At 37.0% G+C, this 26,449-nt stretch overlaps 1 protein-coding gene across 2 annotated transcripts; it reads left to right on the plus strand.

The window, feature by feature from the left end:
• Window positions 1-26,379, plus strand: cemip2 (cell migration inducing hyaluronidase 2). 2 transcript variants are annotated; one of them, XM_026212614.1, is made up of 24 exons: window positions 1-209; window positions 2,530-2,881; window positions 3,478-3,618; window positions 4,508-5,075; window positions 9,228-9,397; window positions 9,480-9,668; window positions 11,718-11,887; window positions 12,343-12,555; window positions 12,647-12,852; window positions 13,935-14,004; window positions 14,548-14,676; window positions 15,259-15,347; window positions 16,885-17,016; window positions 17,132-17,167; window positions 17,510-17,665; window positions 17,776-17,953; window positions 19,284-19,499; window positions 19,688-19,899; window positions 20,027-20,209; window positions 22,017-22,245; window positions 22,451-22,552; window positions 23,090-23,235; window positions 24,178-24,284; window positions 24,376-24,584. In XM_026212614.1, exons 2-24 carry the CDS (start codon window positions 2,551-2,553, stop codon window positions 24,582-24,584), a joined length of 4,182 nt encoding a protein of 1,393 aa, XP_026068399.1. In that variant the 5' UTR covers window positions 1-209; window positions 2,530-2,550. The 2 variants fall into 2 exon arrangements, with proteins under 2 accessions (XP_026068399.1, XP_026068398.1); XM_026212613.1 differs by lacking the exon at window positions 1-209 and having other exon boundaries at window positions 2,551-2,881; window positions 24,376-26,379.
• Window positions 26,380-26,449: the final 70 nt, after the last annotated feature.

A 26,449-nucleotide genomic window follows, 5' to 3' on the forward strand; every position in this document is an offset into this window, starting at 1 on the left:
CGCCTCTAATTTCACTTCCTCCGCGAGCCGCGCCTGGGACGGGGCTGGCTGACTTCAGCCAAGGAATGAAAACACCATGTAAAAGAAGATTAAAACACATTTAGTGCGGTCTCCCTGTCAAATAGCCCCCTGAGTTGCGTGCGGCTCTCTACGGTTGATAGAGAAATAACGGACGAGCCAAGCTAGCGACAGTGAAAAGAGATCGAAAGGTAAGAGATCTCCACCTCTGTTTGCTTGTAAGGACCCCCAGTTTAGACTTCTAGTGTAGGAATGTCTTTCAGCGGATTTTCAGTCGTGCATTATGTGTTTACGGCATCTTTTGGGACATCCGAGTCATGACTGAAAGAAGGAATGAAGTTACGCATGCATCTGAAGTTGGTGAAACTTTGTTGCATTGTGTAAACTTTAGAGGGGGGCGATGTAGCGATGCAGTTTCGGTGCCAGCATGTTTCTATTCAAACAGTTCAGACAGAACCTTTTTATTTTCTTCTTCTGAGCAAAGCTGCAATTCCAAATGCTGCATTTAAATTTAAATAAGGGCATTCATTTTTTTTATTATTATATATTTTTTAAATACAGTAAACCAGCCTAAGCTTGGCTTTAAACACTTGTCAGCTAGTCAGACTGGGAGAACAACTGGCTGGCTATCTCAACCAGTTGAAGACTAGCTTGACCAGGCTGGGAGACCATCTTTAGTCTGGTTTTTACATGGTTTTTGCATTCATCTGCATCTTCTGTTTCTGCATTTGCAATGTAGGTCATCATAAGAAAGTTATTTTATTTTAGTAATTAAGTTTTCGTATCAGTGAAAACTTTTCCCGAATAATAATCTGAGCATGTTTGTTTTATTTTAAGACTTCTATTCATTTGTGACCCCAGACCACAAAACCAGTCTTAAGTCGCCGGGGTATATTTTTAGCAATAGCGCAAAAAACATTGCATGAGTCAAAATGATTCATTTTTCTTTTATGCCAAAATCATTAGGATATTAAGTAAATATCATGTTCCATGAAGATATTTAGTAAATTTCCTGCCATAAATATATAAAAACATAATTTTTGATTAGTAAAATGCTTTGCTAAGAATTCATTTGGACAACTTCAGAGGTGATTTTCTTAGTATTTAGTTTATTTGAGCTTATTTATTCAGTTTTCAGCTGACGTATAAATCTCTATTTGGAAAAATTGACACTTAAGACTGGGTTTGTGGTCCAGGGTCACATTTATACTTTCACTAGTAGACCACACAACCTTTCTGGGTGACCACGGATTGCACAGTTTCTGTCCGTAGGCTACCATTGTCCACTCACCCCCTCAGACTGGGGAGATTCATTGCTCTTCCCCCTTTAAAATGTGATTTCATTTGTCCAGGGGAGAAAAACTGTTTGAAAAGTGGGGGATGGGGCTCATTAAAGCATGGGTATTGATTATATCCCAAAAGAAGGGGGGTGGTGAATGTCCTCCTCAGTTATAGTGATTGCTGTGCCCCTGCGTTTATGGCTGAGGAGCTGCAGATGGCCAGATCAGGATCTGGTGATAGTGCGATCTTTGTGTTGATCAAAGGAACGATGAAATGAGTTTAATAGTACAATAACAAATGAGCTACGGTTCAACAGCTGTTGGGGTCAGTTTGGTTTTTCTATTCTACCCTAATGTTTAAAAGATTAGAAAAGTTTTTGTGATTGATATTTACCCTGAAGTGTCTAACTTAAGTTTATTAAAGCATTAGCAACTGTTTGGTATCACTGAAGCCAAATAGTTAGACTCTGTTTGGAAATTGGAAGTCTCTTTGAATGTTAATTAAGGTATTTGGCCTGGGTGGTTATTGGTAAGCAAATATTTGTGTGACAGGCTTTTATTGGGAGAGTTTCTTTACAGGGCCCGTGCCTGTTGTTTTGTGGCACGAAGGGGCCATGGATTGAACGACTGAGCACTTTTTTTTTTCTTGTAATTGGTGCCATGTGTTTAGTAAATAACTTGAAAACGTGAAAACCCACAGAAAGCTTGCACTTCAAAGTACGTTGTCATGCCTCTATGAAATTGAGACCCGATCGAAATTAAGTCAGAACACTTTTATTTCAGTTTAGTTGGCCCACGATACTTTGAGCTAGATTCTTAATGCCTGTCGAGGAGGTGTAGTGTAGTTTTGTTATATCAAATATATTTGTTCAGATTTTTTTTATTTTTCAAGGAAGTCATTCTTTTTATTAAGTTCATTAAATCTATCAAAAGTAATAAATAAATTCCAGTAAATTCTCTTCTTTTGATCTTCCTGTTCATCAAAGGTTTTTAGCATATTAAAAAGATTTCTCAAGGATAATGTGACTGTGAAGACTGAAATGATGGCTGCCCAAAAACATCTTGACATACATTAAAATAGAAAGCTGTTATTTGAAATTCTAATAATATTTTAGTGTAGTATTTTGATTAAATGAATGCGGCCTTGCTTCTTTCAAAAACATTAAATACAGACCCCATTTAAATGATGGCTTATCTTTTATGGTTTTCTCTTTTTTTTTCGTCTTCACAGGACGTGGCAGACAGTTATACCATGCAGGTGAATGATGGCCCCAGCAGTCACCCCATTTTTGTGGCTCCTGTCAACGGAAATGCTCAGCGGTCGTCAGGATATGTTCCAGGCAGGATTGTTCCAGTTCGTTCTCCACCCCCAGCCAAGTCTCCTCCACCACCCCCACTGAAGCCCCCGGTCCCGCCCCCTGCACGACCTTCGGTTTTTAATCTGTCAGATGATGAGAGCAGAAGAGAACGCGCCCAAACCCAGCAGAGGAAGAACACTTATATTTGTGCGGGCGTCTTCTTCTTTGTTTTCCTACTGGTTCTCATAGTCGTCCTCAGTCTTGCCTCTAAAGATGTGTTGGATGGTAAGACACGATCACCTTGAAAGTGTGAGAAACACACTATCATTAAACAGGTTTAGGGGCAGTAAGTTTTTTTTTTTTAGGCATAGTTCGTATGCTCAACAATGCTGCATTTGTTTCATCAAAAGTACTGTAAAAACTGAATTTTGTGAACCGTTTAAGAGTTTTCTATTTTTATATATTTTAAATCTAAATTGTAAATTAATTCCTGCAACATCAAAGCTGAATCATTACTCCAGCCTTAATTATCACAAAAAATCATTCTAAAGTGCTGATTTAGTTTCTAAAGAACAATGCTGAAAACATTTGTGCTGCTTAATATTTTGTTGAAACGGTGATACATTGTTTTTTGCAGAATAGGTGTAAAAAACAACATTTTTTTGTATGACAATTAAAGAAAACTTCACATTTAATGTTTATTATTACTCAAATATTTCTAGCAAAGCAAATATCAAAATACAATAATACAAATTTTCATCATTCTTTTGTGTTGGGAAGAGTAAAAAAAAAATACTGACGTAAAAATAGATAAAAAAGAATTTTTTTAAATCTTTATTATCAATATCAAAACTGTACTCAATCATCTTGTACTTTTGTAGAGAACTGCCCTCATCACAACCCTCTGCTGCACTCCTGGAAACCTGGCCATGATCTCAAAAAGGTGGTGGTGGTACGCAGTGGTGAGCATTATCGCCTAGATTCATCTGCCACCCTGTACTCTATCACTATCCAGGCTGGAGGTAAGATCATTTGTGCAGTGTGTAAAAAAATACCTTTGCAAAACACTTTGGCTAGTTAATTCTTGTACATTTCTGTATTACACAAGCCAAAAAGTACTACATTTAAAATGCATGCATTTCATACTAAGCAGGGCAACACGATTCTGACAAAAATCATAATTGTCGATTGTTTGAAGCAACTGCATTCTATATTTTTATATGAAAATAAACGAGCTGAAATCCTACTAACTGAAAAACATTTATTGCTTCTCTGTAGAATTAAGCCTCAAATGTCAACTACAAACTGGATTGGTTTCTTCTTTATTTAAAAAAAGTAAAAATATACATTGTAGTATTATGTTATGCTAAAACTAAAATGAAAACAATGGGTAAACCCTTGAGATAGCCTGTAGATAGAAAAAAGCATGTCTTAAGCATGCACAATAACATAAGTGGACTTTGAAAGATTAATTGCCGCTCTGAGCAATAACATAATTGTGGCATCCGTAATTATAATTATTAATTGTGGAGCCGTAATACTAAGTATAATTCAGATCTGTTAACATATGTACTGACATATCGCTCAAGACTTACTGCTAAAAAAATTATAATTAAACTTCATTTGGAATACTACTTGTGCACAATGTACATTTCTTAATATTAAACCTAAAATGTGTTTTAATGTCACTATTGATGAGGATTGTATGGTCTTTGAACTATTGCAGGGTATTATTTATTAGGTATTTAAATATGTACCGTATTTTTCGGACTATAAGTTGCACCTGAGTTTAAGTCGCATCAGTCCAAAAATTTATTTTTCACTAGGGAAAGGAAAATTATTTCTCATTTACATTTATTTGGGTTTTAGCTGACATCTTTGTGCCAATGTCATTTCATTTTTTTATTATAGGTTCAGTTGTCTTTGCCGATGATAAAAAAGGCTCCAAAAACATCACTTTACGAACGCGCCACATTTTGATAGAAGATGGCGGCGCTCTCCATATCGGGGCTCCAAAGTGCCGCTATCGCTCCCTGGCTACCATCACCTTGGTCGGCCGCTCGGATGAAACCACCGTGACTGAGGTTCCTGGGATGGGCCACAAGTTTTTGGGAGTGAATGCCGGAGGAACTCTGGAGCTCCACGGGTCAGAGAGACTGTCCTGGACCTTCCTCACTCGCACTATACCTGCTTCAGGTTTAGCTACCGGTGACCACGGCTTCCAGAAGAACTTCAGCCGTGGAATTAACCTGCGGGTGGTTGATCAAGACACGGCGGAGGTGGTGTGTAACGAGCGCTTCGACACGCACGATTCCCGGAATGACAGCAAGAGGCTTAGTCAGCTGCTGAAGTCTCTACCTGCAGGACGCATTGTTGCACTGGCCACTGGAGACTCTGCAGTTAAGAGCCTGCTGGAGGAGACCAAAAAAACCATCAAGGATCTTCTAGGCAGCAACCATGTCAATAATCTCAAATACAGGTGAATAAAGCTTCTCTACTGAAAAAAAAAGCTGATTTGTTAGCCTTACAGTTTGGTGAGGCTGGTCTCTTGGCTGATTTTAGAGAAGTTTTGGTCACTTTTCATCTGTTTCGGTTAGGAGACCAGCTCAAACCAGCTTTTTTGTTTGTTTCAACCAAGGAATAGGGATGTAGGGATGCCATAAACTTCCCTATAAATGTGCTTCAAACGTCATTGAATCTCTGGAGGGTGGAAGCAGGAAAGAATCTTTTTCAATCTGATGTGTTTTAGCTTTGATAATGACGAGCACAGCTTTGAAGTCGGTGTGCTTAGGAACATTAAGTGTCCTGTTGTTCCATAAACCATATCCTAAATTCAGACTCACCCAGCTAATGAATCCCAAAGGCAGCGTGCATTGTGCAGATGTTGCTAGTTTCATTCATGCAGTCTGTTTGGATGGATGCTGAACACTTAAAGATGCAGGATTGACTTTGCATTACATAATTAAATATCAAACAACACTGCATGCTAGGCTTCATATTATAAAACAATACTGTTCAACATAAATTGTATGTACAAAAAAAAGCTCAAAAGGTCAAGTTAGTTCTAAAAATATGATGCCACTTGGTTTTTAATGTTTTTATTTTTAGATTGAATATAATGTTGTCTAATACAGTTGAATTCAGACATTTTAAAGTGTGACTTAGGTATCCGAAACAGTCTAACACTTTGGGGCCACTGTACATCTAGCACATTAATATCAACAAAAAATTTAAAGCAAATATAAAAGTTCTTATTTATTCAGTTGGCATGTTGACTTTTGCCAGTATGTGTACGAGCAGTGGAATATAAGCCAAATGTTAGTAGCTAATAGTCCTTAGCAGCACTCTTGGGCTTAAGCTAACTGGTTGGTTGTTTCACAGAAATGTATTTAAAGAAGCCACCCAATGTTTGACATGGCAGTTTTTTGAAGGAAACCCTGGTGAAAGGTTAAACGGGCATATTTCCAGGATTTGTTTGAAAAGTGCTGACGTGTATCTGTCTGTATCTCAATGCAAGGATTTTTAAAGAGCTCAAAGCTATAAGAACCAGATGTGCAGTCTCTTCTAGTTACATTGCAGATAGAGAAGTATAGATTTTCAGTGAGGGATGTAATTTACTACCGTGCAACTGAAAATATTTTGTAAACCGTTTATTGTCAAATATAGAAATTCCTCCAGACGTAAAGCCTACTTTTACAGTCTACTGCAAAGGCACTTTTGTGTAACATTCTCTTATTACTTCAAGAAATGTGGAAAATAATATTCATGCTTATTCTAATGTTCAAGCTACAGACTGCGTCTCTAGACACATTAGTTTGGTCAGAGGTCTTGGGCATGAAAACTCTGTGTTCTGTGTTCTGTTACATAACTAAAACTCCAAGGCAAAGAAAAAGTGTATCATATGAGGAAATATTATCTGTCTACTCTGCTGCCATTGCAGTTATGTGGTTTTCAGTGATTCTGGTGGGGCAGGAATTGGGTAGTAGTAGGTGTGACAGAAAAAAAAAATAAATGTACTCATTTGGAGACTTCAGTTTGACACATTGTGCATACAGAAACCCTTTCCTTTGCACCCGTTACCAGTCAAACTCATCACAACTCTGAAGAAAACATGCAAACTTGGCAGCACCCTTTCACAATCTGGCACAATCTAACTAAAAACTTGCGCAACATAAACCAGCCTGTCCAAGTCTAACCCCCTGTTCCCCATAGGTACTCGTGAGGGGGTGCGTTGAAGCTCACATATTTTTGGTATAAATTAATTGATAAGCCTGTTATTGGATAGTGATAAACCTAACATATGGGCTCTGCCAATCTCAGACTAACTAGGAGGTAAAATGCTTAGAGTTGAGGTATGAAAGAAAGTTGCTTATTGTAAAGTTTGTTTGTTTGTGTTGTTAAGAGAGCACTTAACCTCAGATTTCTCAGAGAGGATTGTCCCAGTGAAGAAAGGTGTATGTTGGATATAAAGCATGTGTTCCATGAGGGGCATGGGGACCTCCAGTGGAAAATTTCAGTGAAAAAAGAAAGTGCAAAGCATATATATATATATATATATATAGTGACTTAACATTTCAATAATTTATTTTGGTTATAGTAGAAATAAGCCTGTGACTTAATTTTGCATTTTGCAAGTTCTTCATTTAACTTAGCACTTTAATAGCATTTTTAGTGTTTTTCCCACACTGTATAAAATGGCCTTTTTACATTAGAGTAGATTTTAGATTTTTTATTTTCATATTTTTGAGCATCAAACGAGTTAAATGACAAAAGGCCTTCAGAGTCACTGATAAGATCCCTGGTGTGTCTGTATCTGTGTTGAAGAAATAGTTTGTTGTTCTATTGTGGATAATGGTTCATTTCCACAAATTTCATACAGGTTTTGACAACGTGGAATCAAGGAAATGATTGCTGCCTGTTTTTTTTAACTTTCCAAGAAAGTTCCATGACTGTTCTCAAAAAAACGTTCCATGATTGTTAAACAAAGACTGAAGTTTTCGTGCAACGCAAAGAATATGGAACTATTGTTTCAAATGTTCAGGGTGTTAAAGTGCAGGAAATATTGTGACAATTCTGCTTTAATGATATTAGACATTCTTCTCCACTTTGAGGGTAGGGAATTGCCAGGAATGAGATAGGATTCCTGTATCAGTCAGACATGATAGTTATTCTGAGAGATGAGGTAATCTTGCATTTTTGGCTGCTAAAAGATGAAAACATGAAAAATAAAACCATAATAAAGTTTCTGGCCATAGACCTCCCACCTCACAGCAGCTAAGTTGGTCTTATTGGTCTCAAATGTGGGTAGTTAGTCGCTCGGTTTATCCACAAAGATTTTATTAACTTGTTGTAAACTGCAGTGAACCACACTTCTTAAAGGGAGAAAGTTCAATGAGACACTATTTTCCAAACCTCTGGAGGGTTTCGTGTTTGAGGCTTGGCCTTTAGAGCTCATATGCGTCAGTATAACAAATAGCATTTCTGACCCAGTTGCTGTGAAAAAGTAACTGCAGTTTCATCATAGTGGAAGTATTAATGCTAATACAGAAGCTGACACCAGTAGCTTCAGAGCCTTTTGAGCCATAATAGTTTTATTTTTTGGTATTTTACCCACTCTTTTCCCGACTTATTTTAGGTCTGTCCTTGCCAAAGCTGAATTATGCCATATAGGGAGAGAAGAAGTAGGTTTGGATATATTCTGTGGGGGAATCATTTATGAATTAATTAGGTAAAAAGGTCAAGACTTTAATCCTCCTCCTTTTTTTAATCATTTTAAAAAGGTATAGTTGACATTCTTTCATTATTTAGCATTCCAAAGTAGGGAACAGACTGAAATTAATGATAGTTCACCCAAAAATAAAAAAATCTTTACTCAAACTTTACTCATTTCAAATATGTATGACTTTGTTTGCTCTGTGGAGAATATTTGGAAGATTATTCCAATGTATGGGCAGAAAACACCAAGACATGTCTCATAATACATTAATATGTGCTTTGCAGAAGAAATAAAAAAAGTAATTCTGGTTTGCAACAACAAGAGGAAGTAAATGATGACAATTTTAATTTTTGGGTCAAGTGTATATTTAAATTGAAATATACATTAATTACATTGAGGATGAGTAAATCAAATTTTTTCGAACCCCTTTAACATTGTGAATATTCAGACAGTGTTCTTTCAAAAAAGAAAAGACTTTATTCAAAAAATTCCACATTTTGTTTTATATTATCATCATACAGTAGACTGATGACAGAAATTCAATTGCCTTCAGTTGAGTGACAACTGATAATTTCACTGTGCTAATAGGCTGACTAGAAAAATAATAGGAAGGAAGGATTCAATTAGCATTCATTTCCCATTCATCCAAGAGTTTTGGCTGCTCATCCATTAAATTACGTGCAATAACCAATCATCACTTCCACATGGAAGTGCATTGACAAGTCTTTATAGAGAAGCCATTTATCCTAATATGGAGTTTAAATGTTGTAGTCGTTGAAATGATTGATTTTAGTGATTGATATGCTAAAAATACACCATTGTTTCAAATCTGTATCACGTTTACTCTTGCATTTGCTTGTCAATTACTGGCTTTTATAAATACCTCTATCTCTCCATCCTCCATCTCTATCTTAGGCAGGCATGGGCCTTGGTCTCAGTAATTGGTGGAGGAAATGTTTCTTGCACGGAAGACGTACGAGAACATGAGAACCATGACACAGGTGGCAAGGCGCTGGCTCGCAGAGACTTTGTTACTGTGGATGGTGTTGGTTTCACTGTTACTGCTTACAGCGAGTGGAAAAATGGTACACGTCTTTGAAAGCATAGAGTAAAATCTGCAATACTCAGCAAGAATGTACCTACAGTGGTTTTTGTTCTACTATAAAGGTTACCCGACAACAGGCTTCCAGGTGGATGCAGTGGATAAAGTGGTTCTGAACCTGATGGATGACGTTAGCAGCTGGAAACCGGGCGATCGGATTGTGGTGGCCAGCACTGATTACTCCATGCATCAGGCAGAGGAATTCACCCTGCTCCCATGTCCCCACTGTAACAGGAAACAGGTTCGAATTCAAGGTGAGGTAAACGGCATGCATTTCCTCCGATTTCGTGTGGTGACACAATGTATCTGTCCGGGAATCTTGCTGTGAATTTGTATACAGCCGAGCTCAAGTAATGACAGTGTCATTGAGTTTCAGATGGGAAAAGGGTGAGGACTGTTTACCAGAATCACATAAACAAACTGTCATTTCTGACCAGAAGCCAGCAGAGGCTATATAGATAATGTTCTCCACCCTGTCAAAAACATTCTCAGTAATTGCTCTCCAGCGCTAATGTCCCAGCTGGTCTTTATTGAGTAAAAAATTTGGACACTTAAAGGGTTAGCTCACCAAAAAAATTTAAATTCTGTAATTAATTACTCACCATCAAGTTATTCCAAACCGTAAGACCTTTGTTTATCTTCCGAACACAATTAAAGATATTTTTGATGAAATCCGAGATCTTTCTGACCCTTCATAGACAGCGACAGAACTACCACTCTCAAGGACCAGAAAGTTAGTAAGGACATCACTAGAATAGTCCATGTGACATCAGTGGTTCAACCGTAATGTTATGAAGCTACGAGAATACTTTTTGTGCGCAAAGAAAACAAACGCTTTGTTTACAAGCACATTCACAAGGTACACTTGTGAATGTGCGTTGAAGACTGACACAGAAGAGAAGAAATTGTTGAATAAAATCATTATTTTTGTTTTCTTTGCACAAAAGAAGTATTCTCGTAGCTTCATAACATTCGGTTGAACCACTGATGTCACATGGACTATTTTAATGATGTCCTTACTACCTTTCTGTGCCTTGAACGTGGTAGTTGCATTTAGGGCTGCCGGATGTGTTGTTTAAGCATCGATATCGCGATGTACAAATCCACGATAGTCACATCGCAGGATGTGCGATGTAGGCTGTCGTAGTTGATCCTGCTCCCCGGCCCTTTACTGATGTGATTCGCGGATTAATTGCACAGCTAACCCATCATAGAGTGAAAGTTTTGAGAGAGAGAGAGAACGAGAGGGAACGAGAAAGCGAGCGAGCCCCGGCCGCACACTCACAGTCTTCAAACGCTGTCTTGCTCTCTCTCCCTCGCCGCATATTAATCAATTGAAACGATGGTGTTGATGTTTAAATCATTTAAAATGAGAATGTAAGTGTGCTCACCCCATTTTTGTTTGTAAGAAAAAATTTAATTAGATTTCATATCACAATATTTATCGCAGAAAAATAAAATATAGTGCAGCCCTAGTTGCATTGTTGTCTATGCAGGGTCAGAAAGGTCTTGGATTTCATCTAAAATATCTTAATTTGAGTTCTGAAGATGAACAAAGGTTTTACAAAGGTGAACTAACGCTTTAAGTCATACAAATGTCTGAATGTCATTTTTGTGAATACTGTAAAAAAAAGATTTTTTAAATAATATAAATCTATTGTAACATTTTAAATTTCTTAACTGTCACTTGTGCTCAATTTAATGCACTTTTTCTGAATAAAAGTATTTCCAAATAAAAACATAAAACAAACAAACTTACTGACCCCAAGCTTTTGAATGGCATTTTATACTTTAAAATAAATGTCACTTGAGTTGATATTGTTGTATAATGCTAAAATGGTCATGCATTATTAAGTATCTAGATAGTTTCTGGGGTGTATTGTATATGTATTACAATATATTCATTATTCCCAGCACATATGTTAATTCCTTGGAGAACTGGAAATGTCTTCAATATATGGCCTTTATTAAAAGGATGTAGTTTAAATGTCACCGTGCATTGTGTCCTGTTGGCAAAGCTTTTGCCAGGCCTTTTCCCTCCGGAAGGATTCTGGGTGTGTGTAAAGGGCAGTCTGAATGTGTGGACAGGTTGCTTTCCTTCCTGGATACATTATTATTTTACTTTCTTTTTAAGTTTATCCACTATTTTTTTCCAGTTCTTCCTAATCCATCTAATTAAATGATAAAAATCTTTAAACAGAAATTGTATTTTGTTTCATTGGAGTTGGTTTCATTATTTAAGGTAAAGTCTGTCATTAGTCATTGAGCTTTAAGGTTTGTGTTTATGTGTTGGAATTTTCCAGGAAAGCCTCAGTTCACCCATGTGGGAGAGATACTGGACGGAGTGGACATGCGTGCAGAGGTGGCTCTTCTATCAAGGAATATCCTCATTCATGGAGAAATGGAAAACGCCTGCTACGGAAAAAATTGGTGCCAGTACTTCAGCTACGACACCTTCGGGGGACACATCAAGGTCTGTCTGAAACTCTGTGTGTGTGCTTGTGTGTTTATTTAACACTAAGCTGTCTGTTGTATGTTGAAGTTTGCACTAGATAATTGAGTACAGCTCTTTTTTTTGTTTAGTTTTTTGAATGGAAGGAACTGAAAGCATAATCTTAAATTTTGTGTGACTAGTTGACGGGTCAATGTTTACATTATGTAAATGACCAACCATATATTATGCAGCAGTCTTTGCTGTTTCTGGCAAGTCCAGCGTTGTGTTGATATAGAGTGTGTTAGTGGAGAAAATGACAGAACTATTGGTTTATTTAATTATTTTAATATATATTTTATATACATTTGTTATCATTATGTTTGATTATATTTTAGATTTATGATTAGAATTAATATTTTTAACAGTTTTGTATAATTAACAACAGATAGATCCTTTGTAGTGTTTTTGATCTCCTGTTTTTATATCTTGTTTAGATTATGGGGAACTTCTCGTCAGTCCACTTGTCTCAGGTGGAGCTGAAACACATGGGTCAGCAGCAGAAGAAGGGTAGATACCCTGTGAACTTTCATAGGTGTGGAGATGTGGACCAGCGTGGGGGATACAGTGACCCAACGTATCTAAACTCCCTCTCCATCCATCACTCCTTCTCCCGATGTGTTGGCATACAAGCCACTAACGGCCTGCTGGTGAGAGAAATATACACGTCCTTATAATAATGTATTTCTTTACAATGATCTTTTCATTTTGACTTATCGTGATGTCTTTCTTTTATTATAGGTTAGGGACACTGTTGGCTATGTTACGCTGGGACATTGTTTTTTCCTGGAGGATGGGATTGAACAAAGGAACATCTTTTTCCATAACCTTGGCTTGTTGACCAGGCCAGGGACCATTCTCCCTACCGACCGCAATGATAGCATGTGCACAGAAATGACAAGCAGGGTTAACAAAGGATACGTACCATCTCCTGCTAACGAGTGCAAGTAAGATACCATAAACACTCACATGTTTATTTAATATTGCTGGATAGACCTGTAACTTAAACTGAGGCCAATATTCACAGCGCTTGATGTCCCTCAGCTTGAAATTGTGCATTCTGTTATCTGAAAGTCTCCTGATGCTTGTTCTGTGCTGGGTGACTGACCTTGACAGTGTGTCCTGCTGTATTGTTTGGTCAAATAACAGGAGAAAGAACAGAGCTTTCATTTCCTGAGACTCAGCGATAATCTTTTTCTCTTATCCGGGCAATAAAGCACCCAGTGTCCCAGGCGGAGGATAGCTGAGGAGGTGCTGTTTTCAAAAGGATAACAAATGTTTTGGGAGCGTGTGTGTGTGTGTGTGTGTGTGTGTGTATATAGAGTTATAGATGTTCAAGATGAAGACAGATAATGGAATATGTTTCAGAGTTGTAGGTCTGATCAAACAGTGAGTTTATGCTGTGGTCAGGTGCGTAAACAGTTGCACTTTTATGCCTGAGTTTTTACAGTATTTTTTTTTTTTTAATTCAGGTTCTCTTGCTTTTTTTAAATAAGTTTTATTGGGTCTTTGTTGGATTTATTTTAGATTTTTACCTAAATAATTTTCTAGCTTTTATTTCATTTTCATTGTAGGTTTAGGATGTTAGTGCCGCCCAACATATTTTATACATTTTATAATCTATATTAAAGACTAAGACTAAAGACTAAAATAAATGTATGGCTGTTTTTATTTTGTTGTGGGTAAAATAAATTGATGCCAGTTTATTGTAGTTTGGTTTCAGTTTCTCAGTAGTTAATAATTTAACAAATATATTTATTAGTATTTATACAAAGTTTTTCTTAAGTATTTGTTTGCAAGACTATTTTCCCATGCTGCATTTCAGATTAAAAAAACCCTGATTGTTCTTCACTAACCACCTACAATCCAGGCTTACCAAACTCTAAATGCACTAAAATACTTCATAGTACAATAGGAGTAATATTGACTGTGATGTGTTATGTACATGTATATATACATATATATAACATGCTTTCATTTATTTTAAGATCACACATTAACATGACTCTGTCTGACCTGTGTATTCTAGGGCAGTATCTACATTTTGGATCGCACACCCCAATAATCATTTGATCAGCAACTCAGCAGCTGGATCACAGGTATGCATAATCCTTGATATAGCCTTGCTAAATTAATAATTTTCACTATGATCTGTAGCAGTGAGTAAATGTTTGTTTGTTATCATAACCTGATTATTCTGTGACTTTCTCTGATTGAATTTGTGCTCTTTGAAACGATGCCCACAGCTCTGGGATACTGATGAGAACATCAAGGTGGTTATATAATCACAGATAGCATCTCCTCATTCCAGTCCTTTATTAAAGATGTATTTGCCAATATAAATCTTTTTGGTCTGGTGGTATTGTTGTGCTTGGTTTGAGCTTTTGTATATAAAAGGATGTAACCTCCACCCTTTTTATGAAAAGAAAACTTCTCACGAAGTCATACTTTCAGCAGACCAGGTTAAGAAAGTCTCAGTCTTCTTTCTGTGATAGAAATCAGGACTCCAAAATGAATATTATTCACCACACTTTCCACTAGTACAAAATAAGGCATTTGAACCTTCAGAAAATGCTTAGGAGATGTACCATATTTATGAAAATGCCTGGTACATGAATTACCCTTGTGTTTTTTTTTCTCAGGATGCAGGAATTTGGTACGTTTTCCACAATTCTTCTACGGGTGATTCTCATGGACTGATTCCAGAGACTAAAGCTGAGCTCACGCCTCTGGGCACCTTCTTTAACAACCGTGTTCATTCCAACTTTAAGGTAATTGAATACCTCATCTATGACTCTAATGTCAAATTCACAAACCAGTGGGCAAAACTAAATTTCAAATAAAAATAACAATGCTTCAGGATAATTAGACTTTATGATTTATAAATGCATTCTGAATCTTTTTTTGTAAATTATCTGCAGGTGATCCATCACACAATATCAATGCTAATGCTATTTCTCCATCTTCATTTAATACCCAGCTCCCTGTGACTCATAATAGTGCAGTTCATAAATCATTTGGGATTTGTAAGGTTTTATTAAATGTGGCTGCAGGAAAGACTCATGCAATCACTTACGAGTTCAGGATTTTATTTGCACATACACAAGCATCCTCGTTCGTTCTCTGAAATGCCTCATTGTTTTAAAGTCCCGCACAATGTGCTTGTGTGACGCTGCACTCACACATACATTTTCCTATACAATAGTTCACTGTTATCCACATGTTTATGTTGGTCTTGAATCGTGACTGTCCAGGTGTAGAGAAACTACAGGCCATGCTTTCACTGGCACTGTATCACTCGCATGATACTAGACACTGAACATACAGTGATTGCTTCTTTCATCCTGTGTCAGGCTGGCCTCTTTATTGATAGAAAAGTCAAGAGCACCTTCGCCACTGCAACAGACCCACGTGAATACCTCTGTCTGGACAACAGTGCTAGGTGAGTGTACAGGTTGATCATTTCTTTGTGTCCAGGCTCAGCTGATTCAGCTTATGAAGAAAACACATAGAGATAGAGTTTCTGCACTAGTCAGGGGGATTCACTATATCTGGAGTTTCCTTCTTCAGCCACGCACCAGACTATAAATATACAGTGTGTCAGAGTGTGTGGGTGTGTGTGTGTGTGTGTGTGTATGTGTGTATATATATATATATATATATATATATGCAGTAGGTGTATGTTTCCCCTTGTTTATTTCAGATATTGTGACCGTATTCTGTGTTAAATGTTTTTCTGTAATATTTGTGGGTGAATGTCACAATAAGGACACATTTGACATGAAACCATAATTTTGGCAATTCCTAGTTTATAGACATTTTGTTTACTTTTTACTTGTATTTAATATATATTTATTGTTTTACATTTTCACAGTCATTTAATTGCATAATCTTAATTATCACAGCTTTTAAAATATTTCCCATTGTTCTCAGCGGTGACTCTTTATTTATAGTCAGGATAAACAAGGTAGTGACAGATCATTTCTGTAGACTTAGGGTATTTGCACACTGAGTCAGAAATTTTCACACATTGAAAAATAAATATGACCTCACGTTGTGTCAATCATGTTTTCACACTTCCTCCGAAACTTTTGTCTGTCATTCAAAAATTTTTTTGATTAGTTTCAATTTCCTGTGTTTTCGCATCCGTAGCATGCATTTTGATAGGAAAGACTCTGTGTGCAAAGACCTTTACACTATAGTTTTCACTGGCGGAGTTGGTTATGATATCTTGATTTAACGGTATACCCAGATGAATAGTTCACAATAAGACCAATATATGATTTAAGGCCAACTTTAATATAAATCGGCATACATTAAAAGGAGTATAAAAAAACAGTAATACAATGAATGGTTAAATATATATACAAACACACACACACACGACCCAGGACCAAAACCAGTCTTAAGTCACTGGGGTATATTTTTAGCAATAGCCAAAAAAACATTCCATGGGTCAAAATTATTGATTTTTCTTTTATGATTTTTCTTCATTTTTGATTAGTAATATGCATTAATAAGAATTCATTTGGACAACTTAAAGTTGATTTTATCAGGATTTAGATTTTTTTTGCACCCTCAGATTCAAGTTTTTTAAATGGTTGTATCTCGGCCAAATATTGTCTGATCCTAACAAACCACATATCAAATGGAATGCAACTGGCAACCCAAGGAGCCGAAATACAGTTGGGTAAACTGGCAGCGGGTGTGTTTCACAATCCAAAACAGAGACCCACATTCCGGCCTGGAACGCACATTTTCAAAGCAGAATAATTGACTGTAGCATTATTTTTCTGATTAAAAAAAAGTGTTAACTTATGGCATGTTTCTTAAATCTATGCAAACATATTGTGGTACTTTTATGCTTTAGTAGAGTCAAAAACATACAGCACCTTTAACACTGTTGCTTGGGCAAGCAGCTCTTACATTTTCCTCTGAAGTAAAGATTGTATTTCTCTTTGGTGACATCTTTTTCTCAGGTTCAGGCCTCATGAGAACTCCGATCCAAGCAGGCCACGGGTGGCCGCACTCATCGACACTCTCATCTCCTTTAAAAACAACGATCTGGGGGCCTGGATCCGAGGAGGTGACATCATCATACGAAACTCAGGGTAGGGGTCAAAACCTCTTAATTGTAGACCTGGTAAAAAGCTCAACACTTAAGAGAAGCTCATAGCATCAGTAAAATATAGCAATCTTCTGATTATAGTTTTGTTTTCCTGATAGATTTGCAGACAATGGTGTTGGACTTTCATTTGCAAGGTACTTGGCATTTTTCTGTTTGTTAGAGCTGCCAGACAGCTACTCTGAGATTTAATTAATCGCATATGTGAAGAGCATTAAACGTGTTAAATTGACAATCATAGTGTTTGTATGAGAGTGCATGTCTATATGAGGAAATGTTCTTGCTCTGTGTGTGGCTGGCTGCAGGCACATATTTTAATTAAAGGAACATATTTTAATATTTTATTTTACTAAATCAGTCACAGTCTGATTGGCAAATGTGAGCAAGTGTGTAAATGTAGCTAGTGTTTTACATCAAGCACCTAAGGCAAGCAGTTATTGAATCGTGTTTCCCTCCCCTCCTCCTCTTTCTCACTGCAGTGATGGCAGCTACCCTAAAGACGAGGGCTCCAGTCAGGAGGTCTCCCAGTCTCTGTTTGTTGGGGAGAGCAGAAATCGTGGCACCAACGGAGGGCAAAATAAATATTGGGGAATTGGTGGAGTAGATGGAAAGATGAGAACTCTACCAAGAAACAAGTACGTGAGAGAAGAAATAAAGGGAGATTAGTATTAATAAAGTTTTGTCTGGTTTAGTGAAATACAAATTCTTTGTTTAATCGGAACACTGTTTGTGCTGTTCTTGTCAGGACGTTTCCTATCCGAGGTTTTCAGATAAATGATGGTCCAGTGAGAATCTTAGACAGCACATTTCGTGCCTTCAGTCCCACGAGCGAGCGCTTCACCATGGCTGTGGGATTCAGCCTGAAAAACATCTGGCAGCTGACACCCAGAAATAACCTGTCGTCTCTCGCCTTCCATCCGAGTGTGAGTGCACATACACATTTAGGACCTGGATACTGTTCAAATGCTCACTGACACTACTGTACTGTGACTGCTAACACACAAACATACAAGTTACTCAGCTTGCTCCGTTATTCAGTACTGCAAAATATATATTTTTTGTTTATTTATATTTTATTTGTGTACATTATTGCAGTCAGGTTTATTACTCACTGATTATATTTTAGAATATAACTTTTATATATATTTTATATATATAATATACATAACTATATTATATAGTTATGTGATTTTGGGACTGACAGGTTTATTACAATTAAATCAAACAAAAAACATAAAAATGAAAAAAAAGAAAGGTTCTTAGAGCATTGCGTTAGCAAGCAAGCAAGCGCAAGGTTGGGGGTTCGATTCCCCGGGAACACATGATATGTAAAAATTGATAGCCTGAATGCACTGTAAGTCGCTTTGGATAAAAGCGTCTGCTAAATGCATAAATGTAATTTAATTTTAATTTAAAGTAAAAAAACACTTGCAATAACAAACTTAAACTGAAATTAAATGAGAACTATATACAACTTTGACTGAAATTAAAATGGAAAATATAAAAATAAATACTAATTCAAAATATTAATAACTTGGTGGTACTGAAAAAAAAACCCGCTTTTGATAAAAAAAAATGTATGTCATATTTCAAAAACAAATGTGCCATTTTTGTATTATTTTAATTATTTATTTTGCTTTTTTAAATTATAAATATAGATATTACAGGGTAAGAAAAATAATAAGTGTTATCAGAAAATGGACAGAATCGAAGCTATGTTTCCAAAAAAAAAAAACAACAACAAAAAAAAGTTACTTTTTACCTAGAATAATTTTTTATGACCATTAGAATTTTTTTTTTTTTTTTTTTTTGTCAGAGTCAAGTATAGACTGATTACAGGGACTGTCCCCCTGGGGCATCCTGAACATAATTGCATTACTAAAAGGTCATAGAGACCATTTCTTTAGAAACCCAGATAACACCACCCAGTCTGTCTAGTCTGTAATAACGGTTATTTATCGTAAGTGTTACTAATGCCTGTACTTATTGCTTGCTTCTCACTGTGAGAGTCGACACATCTGGTTGTTCTCTGTTGACTGATCACCATCTGCTCTGGTGCTAAGCAATTAAATAATAAGACCCTGTTCTGGCATCTGGTATTTAGCATATGTTAAAAAAGAGCCCTTGGAAAGATCTTTAAATGTGGTCATATTTTGCTTCACTTGTGTCTAAAAGGTACCACATTACTTGAATGTCTGTCTGGTTGTGTTATTAACATTTCTCATGACCAGTGATCCCCTTTTTATCATCCAGGTGACTCTAAGAGCATTTTTTGGCCGACCAGGCGAGTGGTTTGAACAGAATGATCTGGACGGTGATAAAAACTCCATCTTTCATGACTTGGATGGTTCGATCAGCAGTTACACAGATACGTATGTGGCAAGGGCTGACAACTTCCTGATCCGGCACCCACAATGTGTGAATGTTCCGCATTGGAATGGGGTCGTGTGCAGTGGCAAGTACTCTCAGGTAAAGAAAGGTGTCTCATTCTCCTTTTCTTTTCTTTTTTTACAATTTAATGCCTCCTTGCTGAATAAGAGTATTACTTTTATTGAAAAAAATTATATTTAACAATCTTATTATCCCCAAACTGTTGATCAGTGTTGTAGATCTTCTTGACTGTTTTAACTTTATAATGTAACTCATGTTCTCCATAGGTGTATATACAGACGCAGGGCGCATCTAATCTGAGCCTGTCTATCAGTAGAGATGAATACCCTGATAAACCCATGGTTCTCAGAGGCATCAGAAGCCAGATTGCTCCTTCTCAGCAGTACCAACCTGTACTGATGATGGGCAAGAGCTACACGGTGCACTGGAATGGACCTGCACCCAGAGAAACAGTCCTGTCACTGATTAATTTTGACCAGTAAGTTAAAAAGGAGGAATGTGATCCCCCTCATATCTGAAACAGAACATTAGTTGCTAAACTATCAAATTCTGCCATAGTAATTGCTCAGTAGTAATTGTGATTGTTGACTGTGTTGCTCCTGTAGGGGTGATTGGGCTCTTCTCGGCCTCTGCTTCCCCAATGAAACAGTCTTCCAGATCACATCAGACATCTACAACAAGCAGAACAACAGCTTCGATGGCATAGAGGACTATGGCCCTGCATCGTCCATTTCAGACCTAGAGAAACGAATGCAGCAGAGGAAGTACTTTTTCGACAAATCTGTCGGGTAGGAAAAAATTTATTTGAAATGTAAACAAACCTTTATCAACATATTGATTTCGCAAGAAAGCTGTGGTAATCAAATTAGGTCTATGCATTTTATAGATTTTTTTTATTATATTTAAAAGTATTAATATCGCTTTTAATAAAATTTTACAATTCTAAAACACTAAAAACTAAGGCTCTGTTTAAAAATGTAAGTGTTAATTAATAAACATTAGATGATGGAAAAGGTGCTCAGTGTAACATGATCCTTTGTAAATTATTGTAATATGCTGATTTGTTGCTTAAGAAGCATTTCTAATTATCACGCCATTGAATGACACAATGTAGTTCTGTCAGGCTCATCCTGATGCTCAAACAATCAGAGCAATGTTTTGATAGTGACACAGAGCCACATTGTTTACACTTTTTGCTGGAATTGACCCTTGAATAGCTTAGTTATATTTGGTTGTTGTGTTGGAGGGTGATTGAAAGTAGCTTCCAAAAGTAGCACAATTACAATATTCTGTATCAAAACTAAAAATATGTCATTTCCATAACTAAAATACATAGGGCCTATTTTACTGTCACTGTTCTGAAGATTTACTTTAAAAAAGGCTTCCTACCGGTGGTCATCCTTCACAAAACTTAACATATACCACAGTTTTATTAAAGGTAGAATACAAAATGTTTCAAATTAGCCGAATTCCGTGGGGAAAAAATGCGTAACGTATTTTTCGGACTATAAGTCGCACCTGAGTATAAGTCGCAGGACCAGCCAAGCTATGAAAAAAAGTGCGTCTTAAGCACTATTCGGACGGGACTAGTTTTCTAAACTACGTTTGAGTTTCGATTCTTACCACCTGACGTCTGTGATTTTCATGTATCAATTCGGACGGGACTAACATCTCCGTGTTTATTACAGAGGTGGGAGGTTCTGATTTGTGCATCTGGGCGTCACAGAGATCTCGTGCTCTGTATGCGTGCATTGCATTCATTCAGAATGATTGCCATTAGTATTATTAAACAATAAATACTAAATGGCTAGTATAGCAAAACCATGTTAATGTGTGGTTCCTTTAGATTAACTTGTTTTCCTTTTTTTTTTTTTTATTTAATGTTATTAAAACATTATGTAACTGAGTAAATAAATGAGCGTGAGTAATCTTACCTGATGCTGATATTACAGTAGCCGGTATTAACAGTTTACGCGATCTTGCTCTTGATTTTATTATTTGTATTATTTTTTTATTATTATTTATTTGCCGCTAAGCAAATATATCAAACATCCGCGTGGTAAGAGCATCTACGGTAATTCACGTTGGCCAAAACACACAAGGAAACGCGTTGTGAAATAAAATATCACGGGCAATCACAGACATTCGCATTCGGACGGGAATGCATTCAACACTCTGCATGTTGATAGCGGCTCCCAGATGCACTAAAATTTTATTCAGCATTAGAATTTTTGCAGTAATGTTTGGCGGTCATAAATTGGGAGCGTGTTTAAGAAACGGTCCCATGGAGGGATTTAATACAAAAATGCACACAATGAATGGCGACTGTACAAAGTAAAAGCCGAATCCCCAATATTTTGGGCGATTTAGAAATGTACGCATTTTTTTGGTCTAAAAAGAGGACATGTCCAGGGAAAAGGGGACATATGGTCACCCTAATTTATAGCATTTTGTTTGCTAATTTTCTCACAATGCCTCTGGGTTTTATTTGTGTTGTCCTATTTCCCTTTAAATTATATGGTCAAATCCAGATAAATTATTGTTTACAGTGCACCCTGATCAGTCTGAGACAGTAAGCCTGTGTTTAACCTCCAGATTGTTATGGCTGTACGTACGAGCTCGGCACAGACGAGACGGCCATAGCTACTGCTCCACCGCAGGCTGCGAGAGAGTGAAGATCATCGCCACCATACGTGCCAACCAAAAGACTCAGACCTGCAACTGCACCGCCAATGCCTACCCTAAATACACAAAGCCTGCCAGCAACATAGTGCCTATGCCAAAGCCAAACACAGCGCACTGCAAAGCCTGTGGAGCCTCACAGGTAAGTACAGCCCAAACTCCATATGAACGGGAAGGATCATTTGTATATCTCTGTTTGAGAGGGACTGGCTTTGAACTATGTGCCAGATAGACAGACTGTCCATCTGCTCTCCTGTCCGAGAGCCTTACCTTGCGTTTTCTGAGTAATCGTAACAGGGAGCCATTAAGCTGTCAACCCTGAGAGATTTTTATTTTCTTCCCTATAGTTTGCCTTCTCCAGTGATCCATGGAACAGCTACCTCCAAACCCAGATCAAGTCCCTCAGTGTAAAAGAAGAACAGAGTAATGACACACAAGCCTTCATCACTGTGAGTGTGATCATTCAAAGCATTCATTTAATCAGTGTAAGAAAAAAGTTAATGTTTAGATTTATTTAACTTTAAGTATTTTGAGGTTGCCGAAGTTAGTGTGTTAACTATTATATCACAAATCAATTTTAATTAGTAAAGCAAATTTTCCATGGATGTCTAATGTTATCACTAGAACTATGTTTTACGATTTTTATGTTTACTGATGACTTTTAAAACTTGAAAAAACTAAACGTTTTTAAAAACTAAAATTATTTTGTGCTCATTTCTACTTTAGTTTGCATTCATAATGTTTTTTAGTTTCGTTTTAAGCATGTTTTTTGTATATTAATGATAATAAAGCTGATTTGAATTAGTGCTTTTGGACATTTTTGCTGTGACTTTGGGGAGAGGTTGCCACTTTTCATTTACACTGTGTAGAGGAAAGAAAATTAGAATATGTATTGATCTTCATTTATCTAGCCTTTGTGGTGCATGCAGTTGTTAACACTTAGAAATGGTTTATGGGACCTGTTTTCTCTTTTTCCTGTCTTATAGGTGAATGCAGAGAGGTTTGACCTCAAACAGTCAGGGTTCCTCATAGTTACTGTGGACGCATGCTCTGGAAAAGTCACAAAGAGCTCATTGTTTACGACGCTGGACACTAAAATGGAACAGTATTTTAAAACTGGAATTTTAAAGAGGTGAGGGGTGAAAATTTTGGTTTGGGGTTTTAAACTGTTTGTCTAGAGGTTGGGAGAAGTTGGCACTGCAATAGTTGTCTGGTTGAAGAGGTTGAGAGGTGGCCTAAAGTGTTTATTGAGGGAGCTGGTGATGAGGGTAAAGATTTGTGCAGTGCCAATTTTATTTAGTATATACACTACTGTTCATAAGTTTGGGCTCAGTAAGTAAATGCAGCCCTGGTGAACATACCAGACTTAAAAGATTAACATTTAAAAGATTTGATTAACCCCAAACTTTAGAATACACACTTTACAATTTTATATTTTATTTAATAGCCCTTTTATTTTTAAAGGGGTCATTAACTGCTTCTTTATAATTTTCTGTACTGTTCTCTGAAGTCTACCTATAATGTTATCAAGATCATCATAATTAAGAAGTAATAGGGTATTTTCTGTCCTGTTTTGACCCTCCTCATTGGAACGCTCTGTTTGAAAAGGTGTGGCGGATTGTAGACACGGAAGTAAATGTCCACTGCTATGATTGGCTACCACAGTTGTGTATGTTTGACAGCCTCCATTCTTCACAGATGGACACTGCTGTGATTTAGGCTAAAAACGCATATAATAGACAAAAGAATAGTGTCCACATAATAAAACAGTTACTCACACTTGTGTGGTGGAGCATTGCTGTCAGATCCAATATAGTCGACGACATCTTTTTTTAGTTTCAGTCTTTCTGAAAACCCTGTGTTGAATTGTACCTTCTTTTTAAATAAATCCACTGTGAAATGAAGTGAACAAAAGACCAAGCTCTTACTGACATGGTCTGGATCTGTGTTTTTCCACAACTTGGCAATGTGTCTGTGTCTTGCACAGAGTTTAGATTTTTCAGTCCATGACCCCTTTAAGCTAAGTGATTTCCATATTTCACTGTTTAGACTAAATCAGGTTGGTTCTGTGTAGGTCGATAGTTCTTCTTGCAACAAGAGGTCAGCCTGCTGGCATTGCTGGTGCTGCACAATTTCTGGTCCCTTTGGGATTTGCTAAAACACCAGATCTTCAGAAGAAAGGTAAGGTATTTCTAAAACAAAAAACTGCTGTCAGATCTCTTTTTCCTTGATTAGGATTACTCTGTTTGCTGATCCCTATGTCTTTTTATAGACACCATTGCTTTCTTTGGGTTCCTTGGCCAGGGAGGTCCTTCACCACAACCATGGGCTGCTCTGTTTGCTTCCCAAGATACCAAGGTGCTGGGATTACAGGAAAGGTTCATTCCTCTGGCCCTAGAGGAATACTCTTGTCCACCACAAAAAGACCCTCCTAGAAGGATGGATCTTGAACTCCTGAGAAAATCGCTTAGCCAAAAGTGAGCCTTTACTAGATGTGAACAAACAACACAACCAGCGAATGAATGTGAACTTATGAACGTAATTTATTTCGGCTAAGGAACGCGCTAGTGGACTTTGAACAAGTATTTTGTTAAGCGAGTGAATGTATTTGTTTGTTTGTTGTTTTGTCCTGTTGGTTGCATTTTGTCATAAATGTTCCAGCACAAAGTGATGCACTTTTTTTCAATGCACACCAAACAACTTTATTTCAAACTGGATACCGAAAGGACAGGACAAGCTAGAAGTACATCAAAGGGCAGTTCTGTACCACCTGTGCAGAAGTACAGCACAACACAATTTGTCATGTCGTGGCCTCTTTTCCTCCTTCAACCGTCTGCAGGTGTAAATGGCTCTCAGACTTTCCTTTTCTGTTATTTATTCCTCTTGATTTAATGGGAAGTGCCATTATTTAATTGCATCATTTTGGGTTTCACTGCTGTTGGCACATCAATGACTATAGTTTCACCATTACGTATTTGACAGTATTCATGTTTCATTTCAACACGAGCGTTTTCTACAGCTAAATTATCTTTCAAAAACATTGTTTACTGTTATGTACAGTATATGTATGTGGGAAAAGGTGTTTAACCAGTGAAATTATGTTCATTTTCGTGTCTCTTGCCATTCAATACATCAAAGATTTGTATGACAGATAAATATCTGTCGTCATTTATTTACTTTCTTGTTTTTCCAAACCCGTATTTCTGTCTAAATAATGAAAGTGAATGGTGACTGAGCCTGCAATATAATTTCATTTGTGTTAAAAAGACATATTGGTTTGGAACAACATGAAGGTAAAAAAGTTGAGGGTGAACTGTCCCTTTAAGACAATGTGCTTTATCTGCCTTTATAGTGCCATAACTTCATTTAAGAGATGTAACATCCCATATGAAATGTATTGTCATTATTGTGATTGAAATGGAAGCCTGAATTGCCTTTGTGACGATTTGGGTTGAATTAGTTATGCTACTTGTTAATCACTGTACAATGAGTTTTATTGGTAGTCTGAAACCGAGATCAGTGTTGTAAAGTGTTCCGTAAAGGTGCAAAACGTTTTCCTCAGTATATAGGTGTTATATCCTCCAGAATTTTTTCCATTTGTAAAATTGTCTCTTTTTTTTTTCTTTTTTTTACTAGTTATGCTTTTGTGCTGTAGTTCGATCTTCTGATTCAGAAAAAAATATTACAAAGCTTATAAAACAAAAATACGTATTTGTAAATCATGTGTTGGCTTTTGTATTCGTGGCATTATTGAAAGTGAGGCACAAGCTAAATAATTATATGAACACTAGGGGTCAGGATTGTTTTACAGCTATATTTTAGTGGACTGAAACTATTTCCACCAGGCTCTTCACGGTTAACTGACGACTATCAGACTTGTTCCAGGATATCGAGCTGGGGCCATAACGAGAATGAGATTTCAGGTATTACCTGTCATATCATAGGGAATGTGAAATATGAAGTGAGCCACAGACCCGGACATGTTAGAGCTCATTAATCACTTCAGGCTTAAACCACACACATCATAAAATCAAATTTGTTTTACTACCTTTCTTAGCTTCTTCATATTTCTTTTGAAAGAGTATAAATGTATGTTACTTGGTGGGTTCGTTTGACACTTAAATGTATCTATTTAAATAATATGGATTTATTTTGTTACAAAAATATTTAAGCTTCGCAAAGAGACCTATTCTGTCAGATCACATGCATGTTGACCGTGAGGTACTGTATATGTTTTTCGAAAGGCATGCGAAGCTCTCAATAAATGTTCCCGCCGAAATCTTCCGCGCGCGGGCATATTATTGTCATCACGATTAACTTCTGTCACGCTGCAGCCTCACAGTGTT

The sequence above is a fragment of the Carassius auratus genome, chromosome 30, assembly GCF_003368295.1.
Source record: "Carassius auratus strain Wakin chromosome 30, ASM336829v1, whole genome shotgun sequence".
In the NCBI taxonomy this organism is placed as follows: Eukaryota; Metazoa; Chordata; class Actinopteri; order Cypriniformes; family Cyprinidae; genus Carassius; species Carassius auratus.